At 39.2% G+C, this 25,555-nt stretch overlaps 1 protein-coding gene across 3 annotated transcripts in view; it reads left to right on the top strand.

Moving 5' to 3' along the window:
- Nucleotides 1-25,555, top strand: part of abl1 (c-abl oncogene 1, non-receptor tyrosine kinase) — a 130,758-nt gene that overhangs the window by 78,109 nt on the left and 27,094 nt on the right. For all 3 annotated transcript variants that reach the window (XM_052036797.1, XM_052036798.1, XM_052036799.1), the window contains exons 2-4: nucleotides 5,499-5,663; nucleotides 6,837-7,132; nucleotides 21,734-22,006. In XM_052036797.1, coding sequence (XP_051892757.1) covers nucleotides 5,499-5,663; nucleotides 6,837-7,132; nucleotides 21,734-22,006 — 734 coding nt within the window. The remainder of the gene's footprint in view (nucleotides 1-5,498; nucleotides 5,664-6,836; nucleotides 7,133-21,733; nucleotides 22,007-25,555) is intronic.

Raw genomic sequence — 25,555 nt, forward strand, 5'->3', positions numbered from 1 at the left:
CCTCTCCCCTCCCCTACTCCACTCAGCTCCATCTGTCTGATTTTTTTTCCTTGTGTTTCCACCTATCACCTACCAGCCTCACAGGATTCTCTCCTCTCCCTTGCACAATTGGCTCTATCAGCCTGTCATTCTGGCACCCTTTCTCTCCCCCACCCCCCTCCCACCAAAAAAAAATCCATTTAACACCTACCAGCCTCTATCTCACCCCTCCTTCAAACTTCTATCTCTCAGTCCTGATGCTGGGCCTCCACAGATGCTGCTTTTCTTTCTGAGTTCCAGCAGTTTATTTTTTGCTCCTGATTCCAGCATCTGCTGTTTCGTGTCTCCACTGTATAAAGGCTATTCCATTATAAACTAAACTGAAGTTGAATTCAGTTAAATGAACTTTCTTGATTGTGTTGGCAAATTGTTGGTCAGATCAACCCACAGACTTGCTAGGATCCAGCCTTTATGAGCTTCTAATGGCCTTGTGACGCTATGATCCCTGGAAAGTGATTTGTGCAAGGTTCAGTCCCAAAGCATTGCAGTGTAATCAGTAGCTCCAATATTGGCTGTATTCTTCTGATTTCAATGTTATATCCAAAGGACTTAAGTGATGCATGTAGCTTAATTTCACAATATTAAAGCAAAAACCTTGTGCATTGATGAAACACTGAAGATGACTTGGTCAGACCTCAGGTATAAAAATGAAAAATACTTTTAGTCCAACCTAAAAGTTTGTGGTATAAACATGCCACAAGTCTGTGGCTTTCCACTGTTCTATCTGTTTATAAGATCAAATTCTGAGAAACCAGTGTTGGTTTCCCTCAGTTGTGGTTTGTGATAACCTAAGGTGCCAGTGTATGGTTTTAGTATCTGCCACAAAATTACTTGTATGGTTGTTTCTTGCATATCTTAAAGTTCTTGGTTAGTTCTGGAGTCCTGCCTTTTATGTTTGGGTGGAAGGGGGATTTCTGACTTCCCAGTATGACCCCAGTGTCATGGTACAGGTGACCCCTGCGTTACAGGATGGAAGATTGTGTTCCCAGAAAGTTCTGTAATGTGAACCTGTGTCATCTGCATGTGTGAAGAAACGCAAGGTGAAAAAAATAAATCAACACACGATTTTTGCACACAAATTCCATGAGTGAATTTTATTCTGTATCTCAAATTTATGTAGTAGTTTGTGAATTCTGTCAGGGCAAATTTTTGTAACCTGAACAGCTGTAATTTGTGAGTCATCTATACTGCAGATAATGCAACTGTCTCATACCTCTAGCAACCTGGGTTTGACTGACTTCTGGTGCAGCCATGTGGAATTTACATATTCTTTCTGTGACCATGCAGGTGGGTGGTGGGAGAATCAGGGCGGAGCTGATGACCATGTGTGAGAGAATAGGCTACAGGGAAATAATTGAGGAATTAGGATTCATGGGATTTCTTTGAGAGCTGGCATGAACGTTAATGGGTAGAATGGCTTCCTATATCATAAGGAAATATGAATACTATGCCCCAAGTGTTTTGGGAGTATGGTTACAACTAAAATGAAGGAAGTACAGGCTGAATAGATGCAAAAAAAAAAGATGGGTGGACTGAAATTGAGTAATACAAATATAATATACTTGCCAATAAATCAGGAATTCAAGAGAAACCTTAATTGTTTTTGCAGTGCAATTAAGGCAAATGACATGGGAGAATTTAAGAAGAAACTGGATTAAAGATGAGGCAAAAACAAATGAAAAAATTATGCTGTTTGGGTGAATTAAGTACATTAGGAGGAGGTATGTGCAGCATAATTTCTGGTCTAAGCCATTTGGGCCTTCTGGCTGGTTTATGTGCTGAAATTGGTATGTAATACTAGTTATTCATGAATTGCAACTTGGCTCAAACATTTCACTTTTTCTAATAGCAGTGAAACCTTTTCCACTATGTAGGTAGAGATGGGGAAATACCTGAAGCAGCTGGAGATCTGTGCTCTCCCATCAATCGGAAAGCTCTGTGGCAAAATTTGACACAGGTTCTCATGGATGATCAATGCCAGGCAATTGTCTTGAATTTAATTCCTCTTATTTCACTATTAACTGGATTTCTAGCAGCTGTGGAACAAAGATTAATTAAACTAATTTTGAAACCAATTACTCTGAGAAATTGCTTGTAATTATTGGAATTAAAATTCTGTCAAGTTATTTTGAAAGAATAAGGGAAGCAGAATGGTCGTCTTTGAATAAGATAATCATTGCTTCCTGAGCAGTGTATTTCAAAGCTTGGATCTTGATGAAAATGCATAATCTGATGTGCAAGGCAATAATTATAGTTCAGCTGGTGATGTGGAATTCAAAACAAAATTTATCCTTTGGGGTTCATTCTTGTGAGAGCAAAAATTGAGCTTCATATTCAAGCCAGGGCAAAGGAAACCAAAATCCGTAGCAAAATTTTGCTTTGAAACAGTTGCTTAAGATTCAATGTTAAATGCGTTGAGTACCTTGCAAAAGTCATGATGGCATTTTAGAACAAAGCTCTTCAAATTCCACATTCCATTCATCAGGCAGAACTATTACCACATTGAAGGTGTCTTGCCTAGCCAGCAGCAAAACATTAGATGATTGTACTTGTTGGAACAGATGTCAGATCTATGGCATGGCTCTTTATAATATTTATACAACATCATTACATCAAAGTAAAAAATCTTTTTGTAAGGAAAAAGGCTTATTCTGCCCTAACATAATTTCATACACTGTTGCCAAGTGACAGCAATGTTATCATAGTGCAGTAAATTATTCTGTATTAGATGTTCATTTTTTCCAGTGAGTCGCTGCTCAGAGGCAATATAAGCCCTTTGCTGAATAGCATCAATGGGCCTTTGTATAATCACTTTTGACCAGATTAAATATTCCATCTTCCTTTTAAACTGGTGGGATTGGTGATGGTGATTCATAATGATCTTTGAGCAACAACAGCTTGCTGTTTTATAGTAACTTTAATGAGGTATCACATGGAGTATCATCAAACAAAATTTGACAGCAAATCATGTAGGAGATATTAGGACGGGAGACCAGAAGGCTGGTCAAAGGGAGAGCTTTTAAGGAATAACAATGATGGACAGAGAGAGAAGTTTAGTAAAGGAATTCCAGAGCTTGGGCCTGAAATAGCTAAAGGCACAGCTGTCAATATGGAGCAATTAAAATTCTAACCAAAGCTAGAATTTGAAGAGTGCAGAGTTTGGGGTGGGTGGGGTGGGAGGGGTTTGGCAGCTGGAGGAGACCCTTGGAGAAGGTTCAGCTATTCAGCTCTTGATCCAACTGGCACAAGCCTAATCACTAGGGCTTAACAACACTAAAATGGATTTTTTTTTTCTAATTGTGTTCTTTCTTGTAAAAATTTGTGTATAATTTGTTTAATTTGCTTTCCTTGTGAATGCTGCTTGTATGATACTATGTCCCTGTGCTGCTGTAAGTTTTTCATTGCACCTGTGCATGCATGTACTTGTGCATATGATAGTAAACTCAACTTTGAAATGAGGGTTAAAATTTTAAGACTGAGTTGCTGATCAACTGAGTGCCAAAATTAAGTTAGCAAGAATGGGGTGACGAGAGAATGGGATGCTACAGAAGTGGAGTTTTGGATGAATCGTGCTATATGAATGGTGGATGAAGGAAGGATAGCTTGAAGAGTGCCAGAATGGTTTAGCTTAGAGGTAACAAATCACAGCATTTGAATGTATACATTGCAAAACAATGAAATGTTCTGCAATATTAACTGATATGAAAAATGAGCCGGGGGAGGGAGGTGCACAGGGGAAGGTCATTTTTGCTTTTGTTCAGCTTAACTCTTGTAATCATTAGTCAAAGGGATACATTAATTGCTGGGACAGAGAAGCACAGTTAAATTTTGTCAATCATTTTCCAATTTTGATGCTCTTCCGTAGTGATCCAGATGGGAAGCAAACTTTGAAAGCCAGATTGTGCAAATTCCTATACAAAGCAGTATATGAAACAAAGATGTGCTTCTCCACAGTAATGGAAAGTTGCAAGACACATCCCAGAGTCTATATATATATATATATTGCAAATATATTTCAGCAAGTCAGAAGGATATGAAATCATATAATTTAAGTGAAAATCTGCCAAGGCCATAAGGTCCCTTGTGATAGCTCTACCATTTAACAGGATTGTTGGTTGATTGTTTATCTCATTTCTTCTTTTTCACACTAACTTCATTCTTTGATACACATGTTTAAAAATCTCCATCTTGAATTGTGTGTCCTAGTGTGAGTTCTTAAGAATTCCATACTTAAGAGGAATGTGAACAGTGAGTGAATAAAGTTCTGCTCATCTTTGTTAATCTCAAGCTGTTACAGTGTGCTGATTGGACCGTGTGCCACAGGTTGAGAACCACTGCTTTATGGAATTAAGTTGTATTTGCTTTATTTGTCAAGATTCATTAGTGGTTAAGTATTGAGAGAGTGGTAGGCAGACTGGACACTAATAAAATGAATGGTTTTTCTTGTGTTGTTTTGATGGTATGAAATATGACAATTATAAGACAATTTTTTTTATATATCTTTTACGTATGGAGAGGCAAATAAGATAATTGAACAATGAGAGCTGCTGTCTTCTAGCAGTCTGCCTGCAATAACCTTCAATAGAAATATCGAAGTCATGTTGTTATTGCTGATTGTGGTTCAGTGAGTTGCACTCCTGAGGCTGAGACTTTATTCAGATTTTAGGCTTACTGTCAAGCCCAGTACTGAGGGAGTGCTGCACCGTTGGAGATATTTTATGTCAGATCAGGCATTAAAAGGGAGGCTCTGTCAGCTCTCAGTACAAGACCTCACTGCACTGTTTTGCAGAAGAGTAGAGGAGTTGTCCATAATATTCTGGCCAATAAATACCCCTTGATCAATGTTACTGGATGACAAGAATTTTTTTAAAATCTCATTGCTGTTAACAGATGCTTACCAAGCAATATTGGCTATTACGGTGACTGCTTTGGGACATCCTGAGACCCAATCAAGCAGGATATTCTGAAGTCATTAAAATGCAAGTCTAACATTATTTGTAAATGCTTCATGTAAATCCAAATAACTGTAAGCACCAAAGTACATTCCTTGGGCTTCATGGGTTGAGATGCCAGGGCAGCACACATCCCTTAGATCAAAGTTTGGGCACAGGTTTTCAGACTGTTAGTTTATCCAGCATCAAAGATGGAATGTTATGGGGGGAATCTCAAGAAGGCAGTGATGAGATGCCATGCAAATCCTTTGAATCCTTCGTTTTTTTTAATCTTTTAAATCATTTTCAAATAGCTTAACTAATAATTTAATTATCAGTGACTACTTGAAAGCCATAGTTATTTTACCAGCTGTTGGATATATTTTGTGGAATGAGGCGAGTCTAATATTACAAGGTCTGGTAATCAAACTGAATGCACAACATCTAACTGGAGTTGCAGATTTAACCAGGTAGTTGATTATATTCTACATACAACATGTTATAATTTTAACTCTGTTTTCTTTACAGAAGCCCTGCACCGTCCAGAGTTTGAGTCACAGGGTCTGAATGAAGCTGCTCGGTGGAATTCCAAAGAGAACTTGCTTGCTTGCCCCAGTGAAAACGACCCCAATCTTTTTGTTGCACTGTATGATTTTGTTGCCAGTGGTGATAACACTCTCAGCATAACAAAAGGTGAGCAGCAAATCGCCAATCGATTCAGAGATCAAACGCAATGCAATATACAATAGTAGAATATACTGAGATCCAGAGTTAGTGATCTTGTGTTCAACCTGAATGAACAGTGCGTGCTGAGCTATGCCATACCAATAGTTAGCAAAACCCTTTTTCCTCGGTATTTTCATAGAACAAACAAATAGCAGTGTGGGGGAGTGGGTGAAGATAAATTAGCCTTTGATTTACGCACTAGTCTTGATTTGAATTCTGAAGATATACCTGGACTTGTATTGTTTTGTGCCCTTGGACCTTGGTTGCAATATTCTTTTAAACATGACAATACATTTTTGATGCATCTGTCTTGTGATTTTTAAATTGAGTTGGTATTCAGAAGTTAAAACCTTTTTTCTACATCTAGCATTATGCCCTGGTTCTGTTGCCATCACTACTTCAGTTTTGCTCTCTAATCAGTGCTGTTCCTTTCAGAATCTTCCCAAATACTAGTTATAGTTGTTTACAAGTAACTTCATAACTTTGACATTTCCTAAATAATGAATTCCCTTGCAGCTAATTTACAGAATGCAGCTTGGACTAGATAGCTACAACCCTGACTCTAAGTATTAGGCTTCAATTGCACTGACCACATTTACCTTGATGAAAACTGGCTTTGAGTATACATCTGTGCAAAAACACAGATTATCACATATGCCAAACGCCTTTAGCGTGAACCTCTTAGGAGGTCATTTTATCTGTGCTTTGAGTTCCACGTCCAAACGTGGTCTGGACTGATTTTTATGGATGGTCTTTACGTTTGCCTTTGTTGCCCAGATCTGGGAAATGGTATGACAGTGACTAAGAAGTGAGCCTGTTCCCTATGTCATTTGGTTGGTTAACAACAGAGTGAAATTAGTCAGTAGCTTGTGACTCCACTATCTGGGGTAGATTAGGAGTTTTGGGAGGGGGCTGAGGGTGTGTGCAAATACCTATCTATGTAAAGTAAAAAACTTCCAAAGCTAGGTCCAGAAATATAACAAATATTAGCAGTGCATCTGTCAGGAAAAGTAGAAGGTACATTAACATCTAATCATGCAGAATAGCAGTTTATTTGTTTTCTCTTTAGAAAATGGTTTCACTACCTTGTATTTGTGATGCACAGAATTATGGATAGAAACCTGGATTCTCTCTTTATAGGTGAAAAGCTTCGTGTTCTGGGCTACAACCACAATGGAGAATGGTGCGAGGCTCAGACTAAAAATGGTCAAGGCTGGGTTCCAAGCAACTACATAACACCAGTTAACAGTTTAGAGAAACACTCCTGGTACCATGGGCCAGTCTCACGCAATGCTGCAGAGTATCTCCTCAGCAGTGGCATCAATGGAAGTTTTCTGGTACGGGAGAGTGAAAGCAGCCCCGGACAAAGATCCATATCGCTTCGTTATGAAGGAAGGGTATACCACTACAGGATAAACACTGCATCTGATGGAAAGGTACATCTCCCTTTGGGAATGCACTGTAACAATGTGTTAACGTAATATTTGTTTTTATATTAACAATGAAGAGTTCTATGAAGAACAAATTTTCATGTAACATAGTCATTGACAATGTGTAAATTGGATTATGTATAATTTCCAACATGTTAAACAGGCTATATTGCCAGGCCTGTCACCTATCAGTGTTTGTGTGCCACAGGAGCCTCTTCCCAGACTTCATCACTCCTTGTTAACCACATAACAAATCTTTCAGTTCCTTTTGACTTTGTATTTAATTGGAAACTGGATAAACAAACACATCGATGCAATTTCCTTCATCTTTCTCTGGTAGTTTCAGGTTCACATTTTAACCAAATGCTGGGTGATTTATCCTGAATTTTCTATTGGATTCATTAGGATACATCTTGCATTTATGATCTCAAGTTTTGCTCTACTCCACAAGATCATCCCTACTGCTCTGCTGCAAAAATGATTCATAATCTGGAAAACCTATTAGCTCACCTTACAGCCTTATTTTTAAAGAGAGCCCCAGTCTTTTCAATGTTTCCTGATAGTTGTATCCTCTGTTATGGCATCATTTTTGTGAAGCTGTTTGCACCTTCTCCTTTTTCGGAAATGTAGAGACCAGAGTTATTCACTGTGCTTTCTATTGACATTAAAGCAAGGTTTAATACAAACATAACATCAATTCTGATTTTCAATTTTATCACTCCAGACATGAATTTATGAACCTATGGCTTTGAATTTTTTACTCTTTATTAATATCTGTCAGCAGTGATTTGTTTATCTGCAGTACCCTTTGCTTATTTATTCCATTTTAACTTGTAATCCATGCAGTTTGTTGTTTCCTTTTATAGCAAAAGTCACCATCTCACACTTTCAATTACATGCCATTTTAGCAAATTTATCACATCTTATTGCATTCTGTCTTTTATTATTCACTGTCTGAATTTCCCAAACCAAACAGCTTTCAAAATCTCTAGTTTTTACAATGAGATTGAAACTGACACATGTCTGCTTCCGTAAGTTTAGCGGTTCAGAATTTGTTTGGGTCTGAGATGAGGAGAGCTTTCCTCACCTGGTTATGATTAGTTGGAATTTTCTCCCCAAATGGCAATAAATGTTCAGTCATTCATTATGTTCAAGAATGCATCTTTATTTTTTGGATGTTTATGAGAATTACAGGATAAAGGGGTCAGTTGGAGAAACAGAGTTAATAGAGAAGGTTAGCCAGCACTTTGGAAAAGGTGGAGCAGGTGGGAGGGAATATATGTTCTACCTTTTCATGTTACTAATTAAAATAAAGCGATCAAAAGTAATTCATTGCTCTAAAGCACAGTCAGAAAGCTATTATAGTGTCATTGCTCTTTACTGGTCAAATTGTGGAACTAACCAACTCTGGGGGAACATCTGTTGTTGAAGTTCTATTCGGTGACTGGAACATGTTTTCTGAAGTAACAATGGTCTAATTTTTTAATAAGCATTGAAATTTAAGGCAGCAGTTTAACATCCTGAACAGCACCCCTGCGTGAAGTGCAGTCATAATGCAATGTCTGCCCAGAGAAAATTGGAATGTTACTCATTGCTAAGGTTTTCCCTTTTGCTCCGGGCAAAAGTTCTATCTTTTTGAATGCTGCTAGTTGTGCAACATTTCAATACTTTCAGCACTTTAATCAAAAGGTGATCCGATGCAGGATATGCTGCCAGTGCATACTCTTTTTGTACAAATCCTATTTGTTGACCTCCACGAAGATTACATGAGAGGAAAGTATTTATATCCTCCAGGCATTTGTCTCAGTTTTATTTCTTGATACTGCTGGACCTTCCTGAATTCAATTTGATTCTGATGTACAACAGCGGTTCTGATGTTACCTTGGATTTAAGGCAATCAGAGCCTTTTATTTGACCAATCTGAGATTCAAATTGAGGCCTCTGAGGATGTAAATAAATATTGAAAACTGTCAAATTGAATACTCCTGGAAAGTCTAATAGATGCAAGAGAAACTTGTCTTTATTATTATTGTCTTCTTGTGTCACTCAGACCAACTTGTTTGCTGTGAATTATTTTCTGGTTTCGGAACAGTTGGGTACCGAGGCAAATGCAGTAATGTTTTTCAATCCCTCACTGCATTTGAATGAGCAACTGGTTACCCAGTATTTGAAGGAAGAATATTTCCCTCAGCACTGGGGGAGGGGTGAAAAATCACAGCCTTCCATTTGTATAGTGGGGACTTTGCCATACCCTTTCGTACTGTGACAGAGACAAACATGTTCCTCAATTAAATAAACCAACCAGTATACTTTCCCTCAATTCTACTCCAAAATCGGCCTGAACCAGTAATGTCCAAAACATCCTTAAATTGTCAGCTTAATTTGCTATGTATCAGTTTGCCCAGTTTTGAACTTCATTTATCTGTTTTGATGCAGATGCCTCACCAATACAAAATTCCTAATTCACAGCACCCACGATGTGTTTATGTCAGCAAATTGGGAGGCGTGCAACTTAACAGGAATTTGTGCCCCTTGATAATTCAATCTGTTTAACTAGAGTATCTCTTGAGAACATAATGCTCATAATTTTATAGTGCTGCTTTTCTGAAGTTAGACTTAATGCCTTGACCTTCTGGTTGAGACAGTACTGCTCAAGTCAAACTGATTCACTTTCGAAATGATGTGGACCAATCTATGTTTTTATTTTGTCTGAAGGTCATGACTGTGCCAAACAATGTGACAATGCTCATCAATGAATTTACTGCTGATCTCAAGCTTCATTTTATTTAAATCATAACCAGTATAGGAGATTATTTAACTTCAGAATGTATTAAATGGGCAAAGGGCCTAGAAAGGAAGAGAATCTGATTTATACAATGGAACAACTCTTGCAAGGAGGCTTTGTTTTGTGGTCAGGTGCAGGAAGTAATAAAGTTGTCATCTTATTGTAGAGTTTCAAACAAATTTGATTTGTGCTGTAATGTGTCTAGTCATATATCCAAAGTTTTAGAATAAAGAAGTTCCTCAAAGACCTACGGCATATTTCCATTGGCAGTGATTTAAGAAGATGCATAGAATTCAAAAAGGGAAAGACATAGAATGAGCAGAAAATATAGTAAATTTCAAGCAATCAGATTCAGATGTTGCTTCTCTGAAATTGCTTGCTTTTTATTTATCAGTTTGGAATGTTTTACTTTGGTTCATTTAAATGTCTTTCATTGAAACTTGAGATTGGACTTTGTTTCCATCATTCACAGTTTGACCTCAGAGTCACAGTTCTTTAATAATATGTTTCTTTAGGATTCTTACCTGGAACCAGCCATTTGCTTCCTTGAAAATTGTGAGGGGGAGCTGTTTGTGAATCCGAACTTGCTACTTCCTATATGTTCCCTTGCTGTAGACCAAGTAGGACCATTACTTGTGTCGGAGGATAGGACTCCTTTGTGTAAGGCTCTGACCCTTTCCCTCATCAAGTCTCATAGGAGGTTGACTTTACATCTCTTTGAAAGTATGAGGAGCTATTGGGGCCTGGCTGAAGTCCAAAGACTATCTCGTGAGACCCAGGTCACATCAGGCCCCCGACCCAAGCAGACCACGTAGATGAGTCATTCTTGCTGGCTGCCAGACACTGGGATTAAAATCATAATTCAGAATTCACCATTTGAGTATTTTCTTGAAGAAATAGAAAACAAAATAAAGAAGTTGGAAGTGTGGAAAAATTCTCTGCATGGAGATTGTGTGTGTGTATTTGTAAACCTTTTCAAAATTGGCAGTTTATTCCTGATCTTATTCTCAATGATTGCTGAACTGCAATTGCCCTGGATATTAGAACTAATTCTGTGTGAGCTTGAACCTGTGCAAGTTGGAACAATTTGAAGGTTTGCAACTCGCTAAGAATCATAGGGAAGTTTTCTAGTGCTTGTTTGGAATGGGAATCTGAAAGTAGGTTCAGAAGGGAAAGAAAACAAAGCTGGAAGACAATTAATAGATTTAGAAGGCAGAGGAACTTGTATAAAAAGACAGCAAAAGATTTTGCTGCAGATTGATAGTGAATATTTTAATGCAAGGAGCTTAGTGAATAAGGCTGATGAGCAGAAGGTAGGTTGGCATGTGGAAAAGTGATACCATAAGTATTACTGAATCATGGCTGGTAGCAGTGGTTAAGCATTCCTGATTATAGGATTATCACTTGAGGTGATGGGGGTGGCACAATAGGATAAAGTAATATTTATAGCCATAAGGACAATATTTACAAAAATATACGTGGAGGATCATAAAGTAAAGCCGTGTAGGTTAAATTGAACAAAAAAGTGATTCAGTCACTGGTAGGAGTGTCCATAGAACTCTGAGGTAATGGATTAGGGAGGGGCAAATGAGAAAGGAATATGTGGAGGAATAGATCCTCAGGGTACCAGAGTGGTTTAGAAAGCTTCTGGGATACTTTCCTTTTATTAGCCAAGTTATAGAACAAAAGAAAGAGAGTTTGTTAGAATTACGTTAAGTGCTAATTGGGCCAAGGCCAAAGCACTGAATGCAATTCTGGTCACATCATTACATATGACTGCATTGGAGAGAATAGCAGAGAAGGTGGGGAGGAAGCGTAATAGGTTGAAATAATTTAGCCATTGAATAGATGAGCTTTTTTGTGTAAGTTGTTGCTAATGTGATTAATCGTAAGTCAGAAATGAATAAAACAGTGTGTAGGAAAGGATCACAGAAACAGCTATAATGGGAGAGCGAGCAGGTGCAGGAAGAGTGGCCACCAGCTGGCCTCGCACACTAAATGAGCAAGGGGAAAAATTTAAAAGGGATCTGAGGAGCACACAGTGTGGTGGGTATGTGGAGCGAGTTGCCAGATGAAGTGGTAGAGGTGGGTACAGTTACAATGCTTAAAAGACATTTAGACAGGTACATGGATAAGAAGGCTGAGAGGGATATGGGCCAAACACAGGCAAATGGTGTAAGCTTGGTCGGCATGGACAAGTTGCACACACGGGCCTATTTCTGTGCTGTAGTCCCACAGTAGCAGACAAAATCCATCACCATCGATTCTGCTGATCTCCCAGATGCTCACTTATCTGTATGGGTTGTCCAAAAGTCGAGCTTATACCTCCACCTGAGAAGGGAGGTAGAGTATCCCTTAAATCTCATCCAAAGGACGGCACCTTCATTGTTGCACTGGAGAGTTGGCCTAGATTTTTGTGCTCTGTGGTGTGACTTGGCCCAACAATTTTGATTCTGAGGCACTTGTGCTGTCCACTGAGTTATCTCTGATGCAAATTTGACATATTTGTTCCTGTTGTCTGTCATAAGTGCAATAACCTGATGGTATTTTCTGGGTGGTGAAATGCATTGATGCTAAACAATATGTTATCAAATAATAAAAACAAAGTTGAAGTGCATTGTTGTGTTAATGAAGGAAATGTAGCAGAGAATGGTATTTTTAGCAAGGTTTCACAGCTATCTTAAGTGATGTGGATTGAGGGATAAATATTGGCTTGGATGCCAGGCATAATTCCACTTGCCCTCTTTGAAATTGTGCCTTGGGATCTTTTGCATCCATGTGAGAAGGCAAAGCAGGGCTTCATTTAGCATCTCATTGAAAAGACCATACTTCAAATGACATTGCACTCCCTCAGTACTAGGCTAGTGCTTTGGCCTTGACTTTGTGCTTGAATCTTTGAAGTGATACTTGAGCCCTCAGCCTCCTAGTTCAGAGAAGTTGGGGTACTGTCATTGAGACACAACTGACACCTCAATTAGTGGAAATGTAGCTTTATGGAAAAACTTGACAGCCATATGTACATTTCTTAAACTCGCTTCATTTTTATGCCATAATCAGTATATTTTAAAGCAAAATACTGCAGATTATAGTTAACAAAAATGTTGAAAGTACTCAGGTCAGACTGAATGTATGAAGAGAAATGGTTCCTGATTAGTGACTAGTTTTGCAGTGATTCAATAAATGAAGCCGTTGCTGTTACACCTCACTTAGATGAAGTTGAAATTCCTCAGTGTCAACAAATAGGAATTCTTTGTGGGTGGAACAGAAATGGAATACAAACCTATTGAATTGTGTGATACCAGTTCCTTCCAATGACCATCTGAATCATATTCACTTAAGACACTGGCCAAAGTGTGTTTTGGGTTTGGGGGGGGGGGGGGTGGGGGGGGGGAAGAGAAGGGGGCTGGTGGAGGAGGAGGAGGAAATGTGTGAATACCAGCACTGTGCCCAAAGGCTATGACCTCGTCTGGCATGATCACCTATTCATATATAAACCAGCCAATTTTGACCAACTATACCTTGAGGGGTGGAGTGAAATTACCCATGTGAGCGCCTGCTGTATATGAGCAACCATATTAATCTGTGACACTGATGCATTCTCCCACAGGCATCATTCAACTGCTTTATGATTTTAAAATTTCCCAAATTATGAAAACACTGGTAAAAGTCAAAACAATTACAATCCTGTATTAGTGATTTTAAACTTCATACATATGAAGAGCTAGATTCCTTAAACTTGGAGATTTCAGTTTTTCAAACAAAAAAGCAAGGCGAGGGTAGGAGGATAAACTTGTGTGTTTTTCCAGTAATCTGAAGATAATTGCAAAAGCATTAATTCTAACATGTACTATAGGGAGAAAAGAACCTAAAGGTATGTAAATTGTATGGACTCCAAAAGATCATCAAAATTCATCCCATTTAGAGCTGGGTATATCTTGTACAAATTTTTTGGAAACTTCCTTTGTATTTGTTGAATTCTATTCAAAATATTTTGTTGCATTTTAATTGAGGGAATTATATTTCTTTCCAGTAGCTGATGCTGTCTTTTGACCTTGGTACAGGTGTCCCTTGGTGTTTATTTTTCGAGAAAAGTTGAAGTACTGAGATATAATAGAAGAAAGGAATGAAGAAAAATTTGCATTTCTGTTGTTTAATTTATACTAAAAGTCCTCTTCCTGTTAACATCCATAGCCTTCCATCCCCTTAATGTTCATCTAAAAGCCTCTTAAACTCCACCAAACTGCCTGCTTCCATTATGTTTATCTATGTCTGATTGCTAAATGCCTTTCTACAGAATAGTCAGAAAACCAGTTCAACTTATTTTCAAGTTAAGTTATGAATCCAAGATTCCTAAATTGTCAGTACTCAAATTTATTTTTTTCCCCACTGGTCATATCTCAACTAGTATTTTGCAACTTTTTCAAGTATTTATTCCTAACTAACTTGGGGAAGTGCACAGCAGAAATGTGGAGGTTGTTTAGGGAGTACTTGCATGGAGTTCTGGATAGGTTTATCCCATTGAGGCAGGGTAAGGATGGTAGAGTGAAGGAGCCATGGTTGACAAGAGATGTGGAATATCTTGTCCAGGAAGAAAGAAGCTTACCTGAGGTTTAGAAAGCACAGATCAGACAGGGCTCTGGAGAGTTACAAGGTAGCCAGGAGGGAGCTTAAGAATGTACTTAGGAGAGCTAGAAGGGGGCATGAGAAGTCCTTAGCGAGTAGAATCAAGGAAAACCCCAAGGCATTCTGCACGTATGTGAAGGGTAGAGTAAGGGTAGGACCGATCAGGGATAAAAGAGGAAACGTGCCTGGAGTCCAAAGAGGTAGGGGAGGTCCTTAATGAATACTTTGCTTCAGTATTCTCCAGAGAGAGAGACCTTGAAGTTTGTGAGGATGGCATACGACAGGCTGATACGCTAGGGCATGTCAACATGAGGGAAGAGGATGTGCTGGAACTTTTGGAAAACATTATGATAGATAAGTCACCAGGGCCAGACGGGATATATCCAAGGTTATTACGGGAAGCAAGGGAAGAGATTGCTGCATCTTTGGCAATGATCTTTGTGTCCTCACTGGCCACAGGAGTACTGCCAGATGATTGGAGGGTGGCAAATGTTGTTCCTTTGTTTAAGAAAGGGAGTAGGGATAACCCTGGGAGTTTCAGACCAGTGAGTCTTACTTCAGTGGTGGGCAAATTACTGGAGAAGATTCTTAGAGACAGGATTTATGGGCATTTGGAGAAGCATAGGCTGATGAGGGACAGTGAGCATGGTTTTGTGAGGGGCAGGTTGTGCCTCAAAAGCCTGATTTGAATTCTTTGAGGATGTTACAAAGCACATTGATGAAGGTAGAGCAGTGGATGTAGTGTACATGGATTTTAATAAGGTGTTTGATAAAGTTTCTCATGGAAGGCTCATTCAGAAAGTCAGGAGGTATGGGATCCAGGGAGACTTGGCTGTGTGGATTCAGAATTGGCTCACTCATAGAAGACAGAGGGTGGTGGTAGATGGAGTGTATTCTGCTTGGAGGTCGGTGTTCTGCAGGGATCCGTTCTGGGACTCCTGCTCTTTGTGATTTTTGATAAATGACTTGGATGAAGAAGTGGAAGGGTGGGTTAATAAGTATGCTGATGATACAAAGGTTGGTGATGTTGTGGATAGTGTAGAAGGTTGCTGTAGATTACAACAGGATATTCATAGGATGCAGAGCGAGGGGGAGGGGAGATCGAATTTGAAGGCAGAATACAAGGTTAGTGGCAGGACTCTTAGCAGTGTGGAGGAACAGATGGATCTTGGGGTCCATGTCCATAGATCCCTCAATGTTGCCGTGCAGGTTGATAGGGTTGTTAAGAAGGCATGTGGTGTGTTGGCCTTCATTAGTCGGGGGATTGAGTTCAAGAGCCGCGAGCTTATGTTGCAGCTCTGTAGAACTCTGGTTAGACCACACTTGGGGTATTGTGTTCGGTTCTGGTCGCCTCATTATAGGAAGGATGTGGAAGCTTTAAAGAGGGTATAGAGGAGATTTACCAGCATGTCTTATGAGGATAGGTTGAGTGAGCTAGGGCTTTTCTCTTTGGAGAGGAGGAGGATGAGAGGTGACTTGACAGAGGTGTACAAAATGATAGATCAAGTGGACAGTCAGAGACTTTTTCCCAAGACAACAATGGCTAACACGAGGGGGCATAATTTTAAGGTGATTGGAGGGAGGTATAAGGGGTAAGTTTTTTTTAACATAGAGTGGTGGGTGCGTGGAATGCACTGCTGGCAGAGGTTGTGGGGGCAGATACATTTGGGACATTTAAGAGACTTAGACACGAATGATAGAGAAATGGAGGGCTATGTGGGACGGAAGGGTTAGATAAATATTAGAGCAGGATAAAATGCTGGTGCAAAATTGTGGGCCAAAGGGCCTGTACTGTGCTGTTATGTTCTATGTAACTGATATGTTGGTGGCTTGTTTCAGTTAAATGATGAGACATGACAATAGATAATATTGACTATTTACATGGCAAGGGCCAAGTAATCCCAGTATTGAAAGATGAGAACATGTGCCCAAAAATAAAGTGAATTGCAGAACCAAGGCATGTACAGTCATTTTTTTGACTTCTGTGTAACATTCTTGTTGGATTTGTTTGTTGAATGTTGCATAAAAGTTGCTGGCTTGAGTTACTGAATTGCATGAATGAGTTGACAGTTAAAATCGTGCAGAGGTGACCTTGTTTAAAGCAAATAACTTGCTGATTACTTGGATCTTTCCCACTTTTGAACTTAGTAACAATTGCAGTAATTGTCTGACCATAAATAGGCAGGGAAGGCAATGCAAAGGACAGCCACAGATTGAAAAGCCCTAGATTTTACCATGCAATCCTCCGCTCCTTCAAACCCACTCATTTAACCAATCTTTTGGCTTCTCTTCAAATCAGTTGTCTTTTGGCTTGGTGTCCATTCTCTCTCTCTGTGTATCCAGACATATTTTTGTGTAAATTATGTTTATTGCCCAATCCTAGTCCTGAGATGAAGTTGGTAGGCCTCTTTGTGATACTTCCAAAGTGGAGTCTGATATCAAAGACTGAATTGTCTGTGGTTTGGTCCCCCCCAATTGCTTTTCTGTCATTGCATTTCATTGTTTTGTCCCTTTGTTAAAAATAGTGGGATAGCAGCAGTTTTACATCAACACATTTTTCTGCACTGCCACTTGAAAGAAAAATGGTTTTGTTGATGATAGTGATTTTGAAAACAGGGTTGTGAACTTGTGAAACTTTTTTCTAAGTTTGAAGGCCAATTGGGTCCAGTTTTGCCTCCTAGTTCAGTGAAGTTCTTTAAATCGTTTAGGTTTATTTGAAGTAAATAAGAATTTTGGTCAAATTGGGTCACTAGTGGGTATGCCTTTGGAATTTTGGAACACAGAACAGCCTGTGGGAGTCTCCTCAGGATATGGTGCCAATTTTTTGGGGTGGGAGATAATGATGTACGAGTATTTGAATAGTATTTGATGGAATGTTGGAAGATTTGGTTCCAACTGTGCAAATATTTAATTATGATACAAGTGACAGCCACTCAAAATAAAGGAAGAGGAAAGCACTCCCTTCAGCTGTTTGCTCTCATTGGGACCCCCTGAGATTAGCTGACTACTGGTTCTGCAAATGCTTCATCCCAACTGTTCAGGGTGTGGAATGACTGATAAAATTCCTTACAGGGTGATTAACCAGGGTTTGGAATCTGGTTTGCACTGGAATACGGTCATTCCAAGACGCTGTGTGTGCAGATTCTGACTCTACAACATACCATTCATAGCAGAGAAGCTTTTTCTCTGTATAATTTTTACCATTTCTATCCCCTCCTTTGTGGGTTTTGGCTTATTGAAACCTCCCACAGGAAGGTCAGGATTGTGATCCATCTGATTCCATTGCACAAGGTGGTATCTTTGTATAAAGATTTAAAAGAAAACATTAGCAATGCCAATGTGGAATCTCATTTGTTGTGATTTTTTTGGTTGTGTACTCAGGAGGGGAAAAACAGTTTCGGAGGAACACATTCGCTGCCTATTTGAGCAAATACATAGAACTTGCAGCTCAAACAAGTGAATCAGCTCAACAGGTCTACACCAATGTTTATGTTCACACAGGCCTTTTACTGCTCACTGTCTTACTCTTATCTAACCTATCCTTTGTTTCTTTGGGTGCTCATCTTGCTCCTCTTTTGAAACAAATCTATCCATGTGGAATGTAACATCTCTGGATTACGTGGCGACTTCCGCATTATGCGGGGGGAGGGGGTTTCCTTCCTAGAAAAGTGTTTACATCACGATTTTCTGTAACGTGAAACTGCATCATCTGCACTTGCATCGCGTCAAGTTGAAAAATAATTTGTTTATTTAGTCTTCACACACATTCAGTGAGAGTGCATTTTATTCTGTATCTCAAATTTCTGGGTAGTGACTTGTGAATTCTTTATGGATGAATGTCCGTTACCTGAGCGGCCATAATGCGGTTGCCTGCATTATCTTGGTCACCCAATCTGTTTGCTCCTTGGTTTGGCAGTAGAATACAGGCTACAGTAGGGTGCTTTGATTTGGATTAAATGTTTGTGTTCCATGTCTTATTCAAAATAATTTCAGGCCTTGTTTTTGAATCAGGTGATTGTGCTTTCAGGATTGTTTCTAATGACCTTGGTACAGGTAGACTTGTTACACGGCCATTGTGCTGCACTAAATTGGTAGGGGCAATATAGGTGGCTCTGCTGAGCAGAATTGTACAAGAGCAACACTGGCTAAAATGTTTTTTTTCAAATCCAATTCTAAAAATTACAGAGTTTGGGCAATTATTTAGAATGACATATTTCTTTATAATTCATTGCCTCTGAAGAACTTCAGAACATCCTAGGATATGAAAAATGCTTTATAAGAACATAAGAAATATTTGTTGCCTCGAGATTACAGGAAAATTTATTATTATACTGTGTAACGTAAAATGAATTAAAAGTGTGTTCATGTATTAATAGGAATAACATCCAGTAGTCTGGAAAATGTGCCAGTCCAGTATCACCAAGGTCTTGAATGTGCCAGATTATTGGATCTTTACTGTAGTGTACTTAACATGAATGGGCTGATAGTCCTAGAGTAATACGGTAGAGATGAGACTGACTATTCAAACTAGCCCTTCAGTGAATTCGGCCTGGCATGCTGCTAATTAAGGATGTCTGCTACTTCCTCTTCCTGGGATTGTTCAGACCACAAAGCTGAAGGCTTTCGTTTTGGTAAAAGGAATGAAACACAATTACTTAATGAATTTTATATCTGACCAGCTGAAGCCGAACATTTACCTTAATGGTTTGAAAGTGGTCTCAGAGGCAGTGATCCAACAACAGCAATCCTTTCTAAATGTTCTCTTGGATGCTGCAATCTGTGTAAATGATACTTGAAAGAATATACAATACATATTTCAATAGTATCATGTTTAATATGGCGGTTGGTAGAGTTTCACTTCTCCCAAAGCTAAATACATATGGACATCTTCATACTCCAAAACACTACATACCATAACATTGGTTTGAAAAAAGTAATTACATTGACTTGCATTTAAATTGTTGTGCCTCTGAGCAAAAGCGTTAATTTTGGTTTCTGCTGATTTGTGTTACTATCATTATGGGAGATTGAGACATTTTCCTAATGCATGGGTGAGAGAAAAACTTTTACCATTTGTTGTTCACCCAGTCAGAACTTTGATCTTTTCTTTGAGGAGTTTCCAGTATTTTCACAAACTTCAGTAAAATTCATTCTGGACTGATTTTCAGTTTGGCTTACTTTGGTTGGATTTCCCCTTGTTCCATTTTGCTGATTCAAGCTCCTGCTCTCTCTGACTAGAACATGCAATTAGAGGCTGAAAGTCTGAAGCCTTCCTGAGGGAGTCCTGTGTTTTCAGATGTGCCATCCCTCAGATGAGGCAGTGAACCAAGACACTTTTTTACTTTGCACTGGCGTGGATCTTAATGGCAAATTTGAAGGACACCAGCAAGTTCTTCCTCCTCCTATCAATATTCCTAGTCATTAATCTCATTGTAATTTTGGTTTCTAGCTTTGTACAGCTGCTAAACATAGCAACACCTGTATTTTATGGATGCTGTACAAATGCTGGTCCTCCTTTTGAAATGAATAGGATCTTAGTAGATGACATACAGGTGGCATATACATTTAAGTTGCTTCCTTTCACAGTGGACCCCACATTCACATGTCTAGCCATGAGATTTTGGCCAGAACATGTGCAGAATATGAATATCAAAAGTTATGAAAACTACAGAAAACCTTATGACTAGCATTGTCCTGTTTAGTATGTTTACTGGATTCAATAAAGTCTGCCACTGGTCTAATATAACCTTGTAAAATTGTGGCCTCTAGTCACAGGACACCCAAGTTTCTGGAGCCATTGGCTGAAAACAAAATAGGCCCCATGAACTGATGTTTCTTGTTTTGATATGCGAAAGTTCAATTTAATCCATTTGTCTATCCTGAGGCAAGTTATTTCCAGTTTTTACAAGCTGATTAAAATAACTTGTCATCAATTTGTTTTCTCTTTCTCTATTACTCTTGAATAGTAAAATAAGTTGAATCTGGATGGTGATTTTCATAAGTGAAGTACTCGAAGTAATCATATCTGGTTATGCAGGAAACATGGCAGCCAATTTGGGCTTAATGAGTTCCCACAAAGACAAAAAAAGTAACTAATTAAATCAGTTTTAGATGTTTCAGGAGGATTCCATCCAGCCTGTTCCTGTCAGTATCCCATGATTTGCAGTTGTCTTTACTCTTCCTATTTTAAACTACTCCTTCTCCAAACTGATCTTAGAAATTTTCTACTAGATACTAAAGTTATTTTAAATGGTCTTTCTACTGTATGATTCATTACTTTGGGCAAGACCCTTGTTAGAACACAGGAATATAAGATGATCTGTAATAAATTCAGGAGAAGCTTTCACCAGAATGGTTGGAATATAAAATTTACAGGTACAAGGAGTTTTTAAGAAATTGAGTAAGATGCATTTAAGATAAACCTGATAAATGTGTAAAAGGAAAAAGAATATAAGAGTATGTTGATGTAACAATTTGCATTTGTAAAGCAATGTGGCAAAAAAGAACATCTCAAAGTTTGACAAGGGGGTGCCGTTAGTTGAAGGAATTTTGTAAGTGAATGGTAGATGGGGTTACGTAAGGAATAGAAACAAAAGTTGTCTGGAGAGTAAATGCTGGAATTAATTAGTTGACCTGAAAGGACTGTTTCTCTGCTGGAATTACCTTGTAACAGAGCATATTATTGACAAATGAAGCCATTTTATTTTGACAGCCAGCTTTAAAAAAAAAATTAGATGGTAATAATTTGATATTGGAAGTGTGAACTCAACCTAAATTGCTCCTGATGTGTGAATTTCACCTTTTCGATTCTTGAGGCATCAAGCTTTGGCCTCCCATTAGTTTGATAGCAACTTTCAGTATTTGATATTTCTATGCTACTTGTATATAGCGTAGCTCCATCTGGAGACAGCAGTGTAACACCTTGCCTTTTTAAAGCCACCTTGATAAAAAAACATCTCAAAATTTAACAATGGGATGCCAGTAGGTGAATGAAATTTGCAAGTGAATGAGACTGAAGGTTTCAGTATACTTTTGAAAACCTGGTAACAAATGCAAGCTGGTTTGGAAGAGGGCATGGTAGGAACAGACATGGTGTATCCAGGGTGCAAGGGTATTTAAAGCAACATGAAGCAAGGTTTCTTTGATGAAATTTTTGTTGTTATTTTGAATACTACTGATGTTTACCATTGTTATTTCAGCTGTATGTATCTTCGGAGAGTCGTTTCAACACATTGGCAGAGCTTGTTCACCACCATTCAACAGTGGCCGATGGACTAATCACCACCCTACACTACCCTGCTCCAAAACGCAACAAGCCTACGATCTATGGAGTCTCGCCTAATTATGACAAGTGGGAGATTGAACGGACAGACATTACAATGAAACACAAATTAGGTGGTGGACAATATGGGGAAGTGTATGAGGGAGTCTGGAAGAAATACAATCTCACCGTGGCAGTAAAGACACTAAAGGTATGGTAGCTTTCCTTCACAGCCCTTTCACACAAGTGGGTGGAATCTTAGTAGCTGCTTGTCAGGCTCAAAGTTTCTTGTGAAAGATTTGCAATTTACTTTGGTAAACTTCATGCAAGTTCTTAGTGTATCAAAATCTGGGGTTGTTAACCCCAGATTGCACTTGCTCCTGTATCAGAAGATTGAGCTTGCTCACTCTAGAGCAGAGTTTAAATTTAAAGCCCCACTTGTTTGCACTTGTTTAAAATATTCACCTTTTCACCAAGAAAATGCCTGGAGACACAAGATTCTGCAGATGTTGGAATCTGGAGCAACACACACAAAATGCTGGAGGAACTCAGCAGGTCAGGCAGCATCTATGGAGGGAAATACAGTCGATGTTTTGGGTCAAGACCCTTCATCAGGACTGGAAAAGAAGAGGGCAGAAGCCGGAACTAGAAGGTCGGGGGAGGGGGAGGAGCACATGCAAGTGCTCGGTGAGTCCAGGTGAGAGGAGGAAGGAGGGTGGGTTAGGGGGGAGAAGTAAGAAGCTGAGAAGCAATAGGTCGAAGAAGCAAAGGGCTGAAGAAGGAATCCAGTAGGAGAAGGCAGTGGACCATGGAATATGGGGAAGGAGGTGGGGAATAGATAGGCAGGTCATGAGGATGGGGGAAGGGGGCCACAGGAATGAAGGAAGACAAAGGAGGGAAAAAAAGAAGGGGTGGGAGAAGAGGGGGGGGTTACCAGAAGTTAGAGAAATCAATGTTGAGGTCATCAGGTTGGAGACTACTGAGGCGAAATAACAAGGTGTGGTCCGTCCAACCTACGTTTGTCCTCAACGTGGCAGTAGAGGAGGCCGTGGGTAGACATGTCACTATGGGAGTAGGATGTGCAATTGAAGTGGATGGCCACCGGGAGATCATTGCTTTTGTGGTGGACGGAACAAAGGTGCCTGACGAAGTTGTCACCCAATCTGTGTCGGGGTGGTAGGTGAGGACAAGGGGAACTCTGTCCCTGTTAGGTTGGGGGGGTGGGGTGGGTGGGTGATGCTGAGGCACTCCTTTTCAGGAGTTGGGACTGTTCCAGGGGCTGTTATCAGCCCTGTAGCCAATGCAGCGAGTAAGCTAAATGTATTTGTATTTATTTATTGTTAACCTGATTTGAAAACTCAGTTTATCTCAGTATTAAAATCTTGTGGATCCCCTATTACCCCAAGGCTTCCTTCAACCGACGTTGCAGGGCATCACACTGTTCTGGAGGTTTCAGTAGGCAATCCATGCTGACATTTGTGGGTGGATTTCTGAGTCGTGCTTTCCTTGAGATGAGATGGTAAATTGGAGTCTCATCTCAGGTGGATGCCAAAGAAGTCGCATGATTTCTTTTGAAGAGTTGGAGAATTGTTTGGTCTTCAGGTGTCCCTCAAATCACATCCATAAAACAGACCATTCAGTCACAATCATGTTACTGTTTCTGGGAGTTTATGTGCAATTTGTTTTAAATTTTGCTTTGAACACAATTCAGAAGTACTTGATTGCTTTGCAGTATCTTAGAGTGACTGTAATTATGGAGCAAGAGATGCTCAATTCAATATGATCCACATTATGTCCATTTTTATAGAAATTATTTTCTTTCTATAAAAGTAACTCTGATATGGATTATGTTTGATTACAGGCAGAACTATCCTTGTACATAAAAACAATCAAGTAATAACTATTGGTATTGATTTATTATTGTCACATGTACCGAGATACAGTGAAAAACTTAGTTTTGTAAGCTGTCCATACAGATCATTCCAAAACATAAGTAATTTGAGGTACTACAAGGGAAACGCAATAACAGAATGCAGAATATAGTGTTATAGTTGCAGAGAGTGCAGTGCAGATAGACAATAAGGTGCAAGGGCCATGACAGGGTAGATTGTGAGGTATGTTTGTAGCAACTTGCAGCTAACTGCAAGGAGATGAAAGTTCAGTGAACAGTTGTGACTAAACACAAGTGTAAATGTGGAATATGTTAGCTTTATTGCTTGCTGAAGTGGCATTTCCATGTGGCTTATTTTAGTAAAGTAAATCAAACTGAAACAACACCCTGCATTTTTATAGCATCTTAAACATGGTAAAATATTCCAAGACATAAGTATAATTCGAAACTGGCTATTTTTGATTGAACAAATAGGTTGTACAAGGTGGAGACAGTTGTTGTGTAATGAGGGATAAAGGGGGTTGATGAGAGAGAAAGAAACAGCACCAAGCGAGTATTGTGTATGCAGCAAGTAGTTAATGCTTGCTGAAGGATTCTAAACAAAAACAAACAGAATTGGTCATGGCAAATGAAATTCTGCATTTCATCTAAAAATTCAATGTTAATTTGTTTTGGTAGCTCACCTTTGAATGTGTTGATCTTTCCCATTAGTTGGAACATTTACCCTTGAACAGTTCCACTGCTGGAATATTACTGTTTTCATTCGTGACCAATGGACATGAACCATGGCAGAATGCATTCTAAGTTTTGTTGAGTTATTTGTAGACATATTTAATGAAGCTAATATGAAAATGTTCTGTCCCTTCATCCAAAGAATCACATTTCTTGCAGTTCACCAGAGTTGCCCTGCTCCTCCACCCTGACCTGTTTGGATTTGGAAGTACAACACTTTCCATTTAGGCTCCCTGAGATCTGGTATGGAGCTCCACCTTGCTTCCCTTCCCTACTGTGTAAGAACGTGACCTAGAATGGGTTAGTCATTTACCAGGAGTGATCCAGGCAGATGAAAGGTTTGGGAATAGGAAGAGAGCTGAAGGAGGGCATAGTTTGAAATGAGTCTTCAGTGACATGATTGAAGAGGAAAAAGATGGTGGGGAAATGAGAGCAGTCGTACCAAGTACAGATACTCAAGATTAGCAAATATAAGTGATCAGTCATTGAAAGACAGAGGGCAAAAGAGAGGTTTAATATTTTTAGTTATGTGCACTTTCTTGGAGAATAATTACAAAGGAAATTGACTAGGTTGATTAACCAACAAGGTGAAAATTAGGGTTATGTCACGACTTCTAATTTGTTAGTGTCCTGATGCATGTTAAGCCAGGGCATCCAGCAATCAACCTGTATACAATAAAGCATGAATTGGTGAATAGAAGGATTCGAGAGCAGAAGGTTTTTTAAACATCCATTAAGCTGATACTTCCACTTGGAAATACTGACATACATTGGGAATTCTGGAAACCAAGAGCAGGAGATATTCTAATTGATGTACTCTTACAGATTCATTTGAGTTCAACAGCCCTGCACAAGACATTAGACTACATTGTCCCAAAAGTTACAATTTCCTGCCTTCATTATGTTGGTGAATCCTGGCTTTACAATATTCCTCTGTTACCTCTAGTTTCAATGATTCAATTACTCTCCTGGCTAATCTTCCATCAACTGTCTCCATGAACCTAAGTTTATTTGGAAATATGTCTTCAAATACACCAAGTCCTCATCCATCATCCTTGTCCTACTGGCTATTGAGTCCCTGTACATCGACCACACACCCACACCCCTCAAATTTAAAAAAAATTGTTAACCCTATCA

The sequence above is a fragment of the Pristis pectinata genome, chromosome 23 (assembly GCF_009764475.1).
Source record: "Pristis pectinata isolate sPriPec2 chromosome 23, sPriPec2.1.pri, whole genome shotgun sequence".
Lineage (NCBI taxonomy): Eukaryota > Metazoa > Chordata > Chondrichthyes > Rhinopristiformes > Pristidae > Pristis > Pristis pectinata.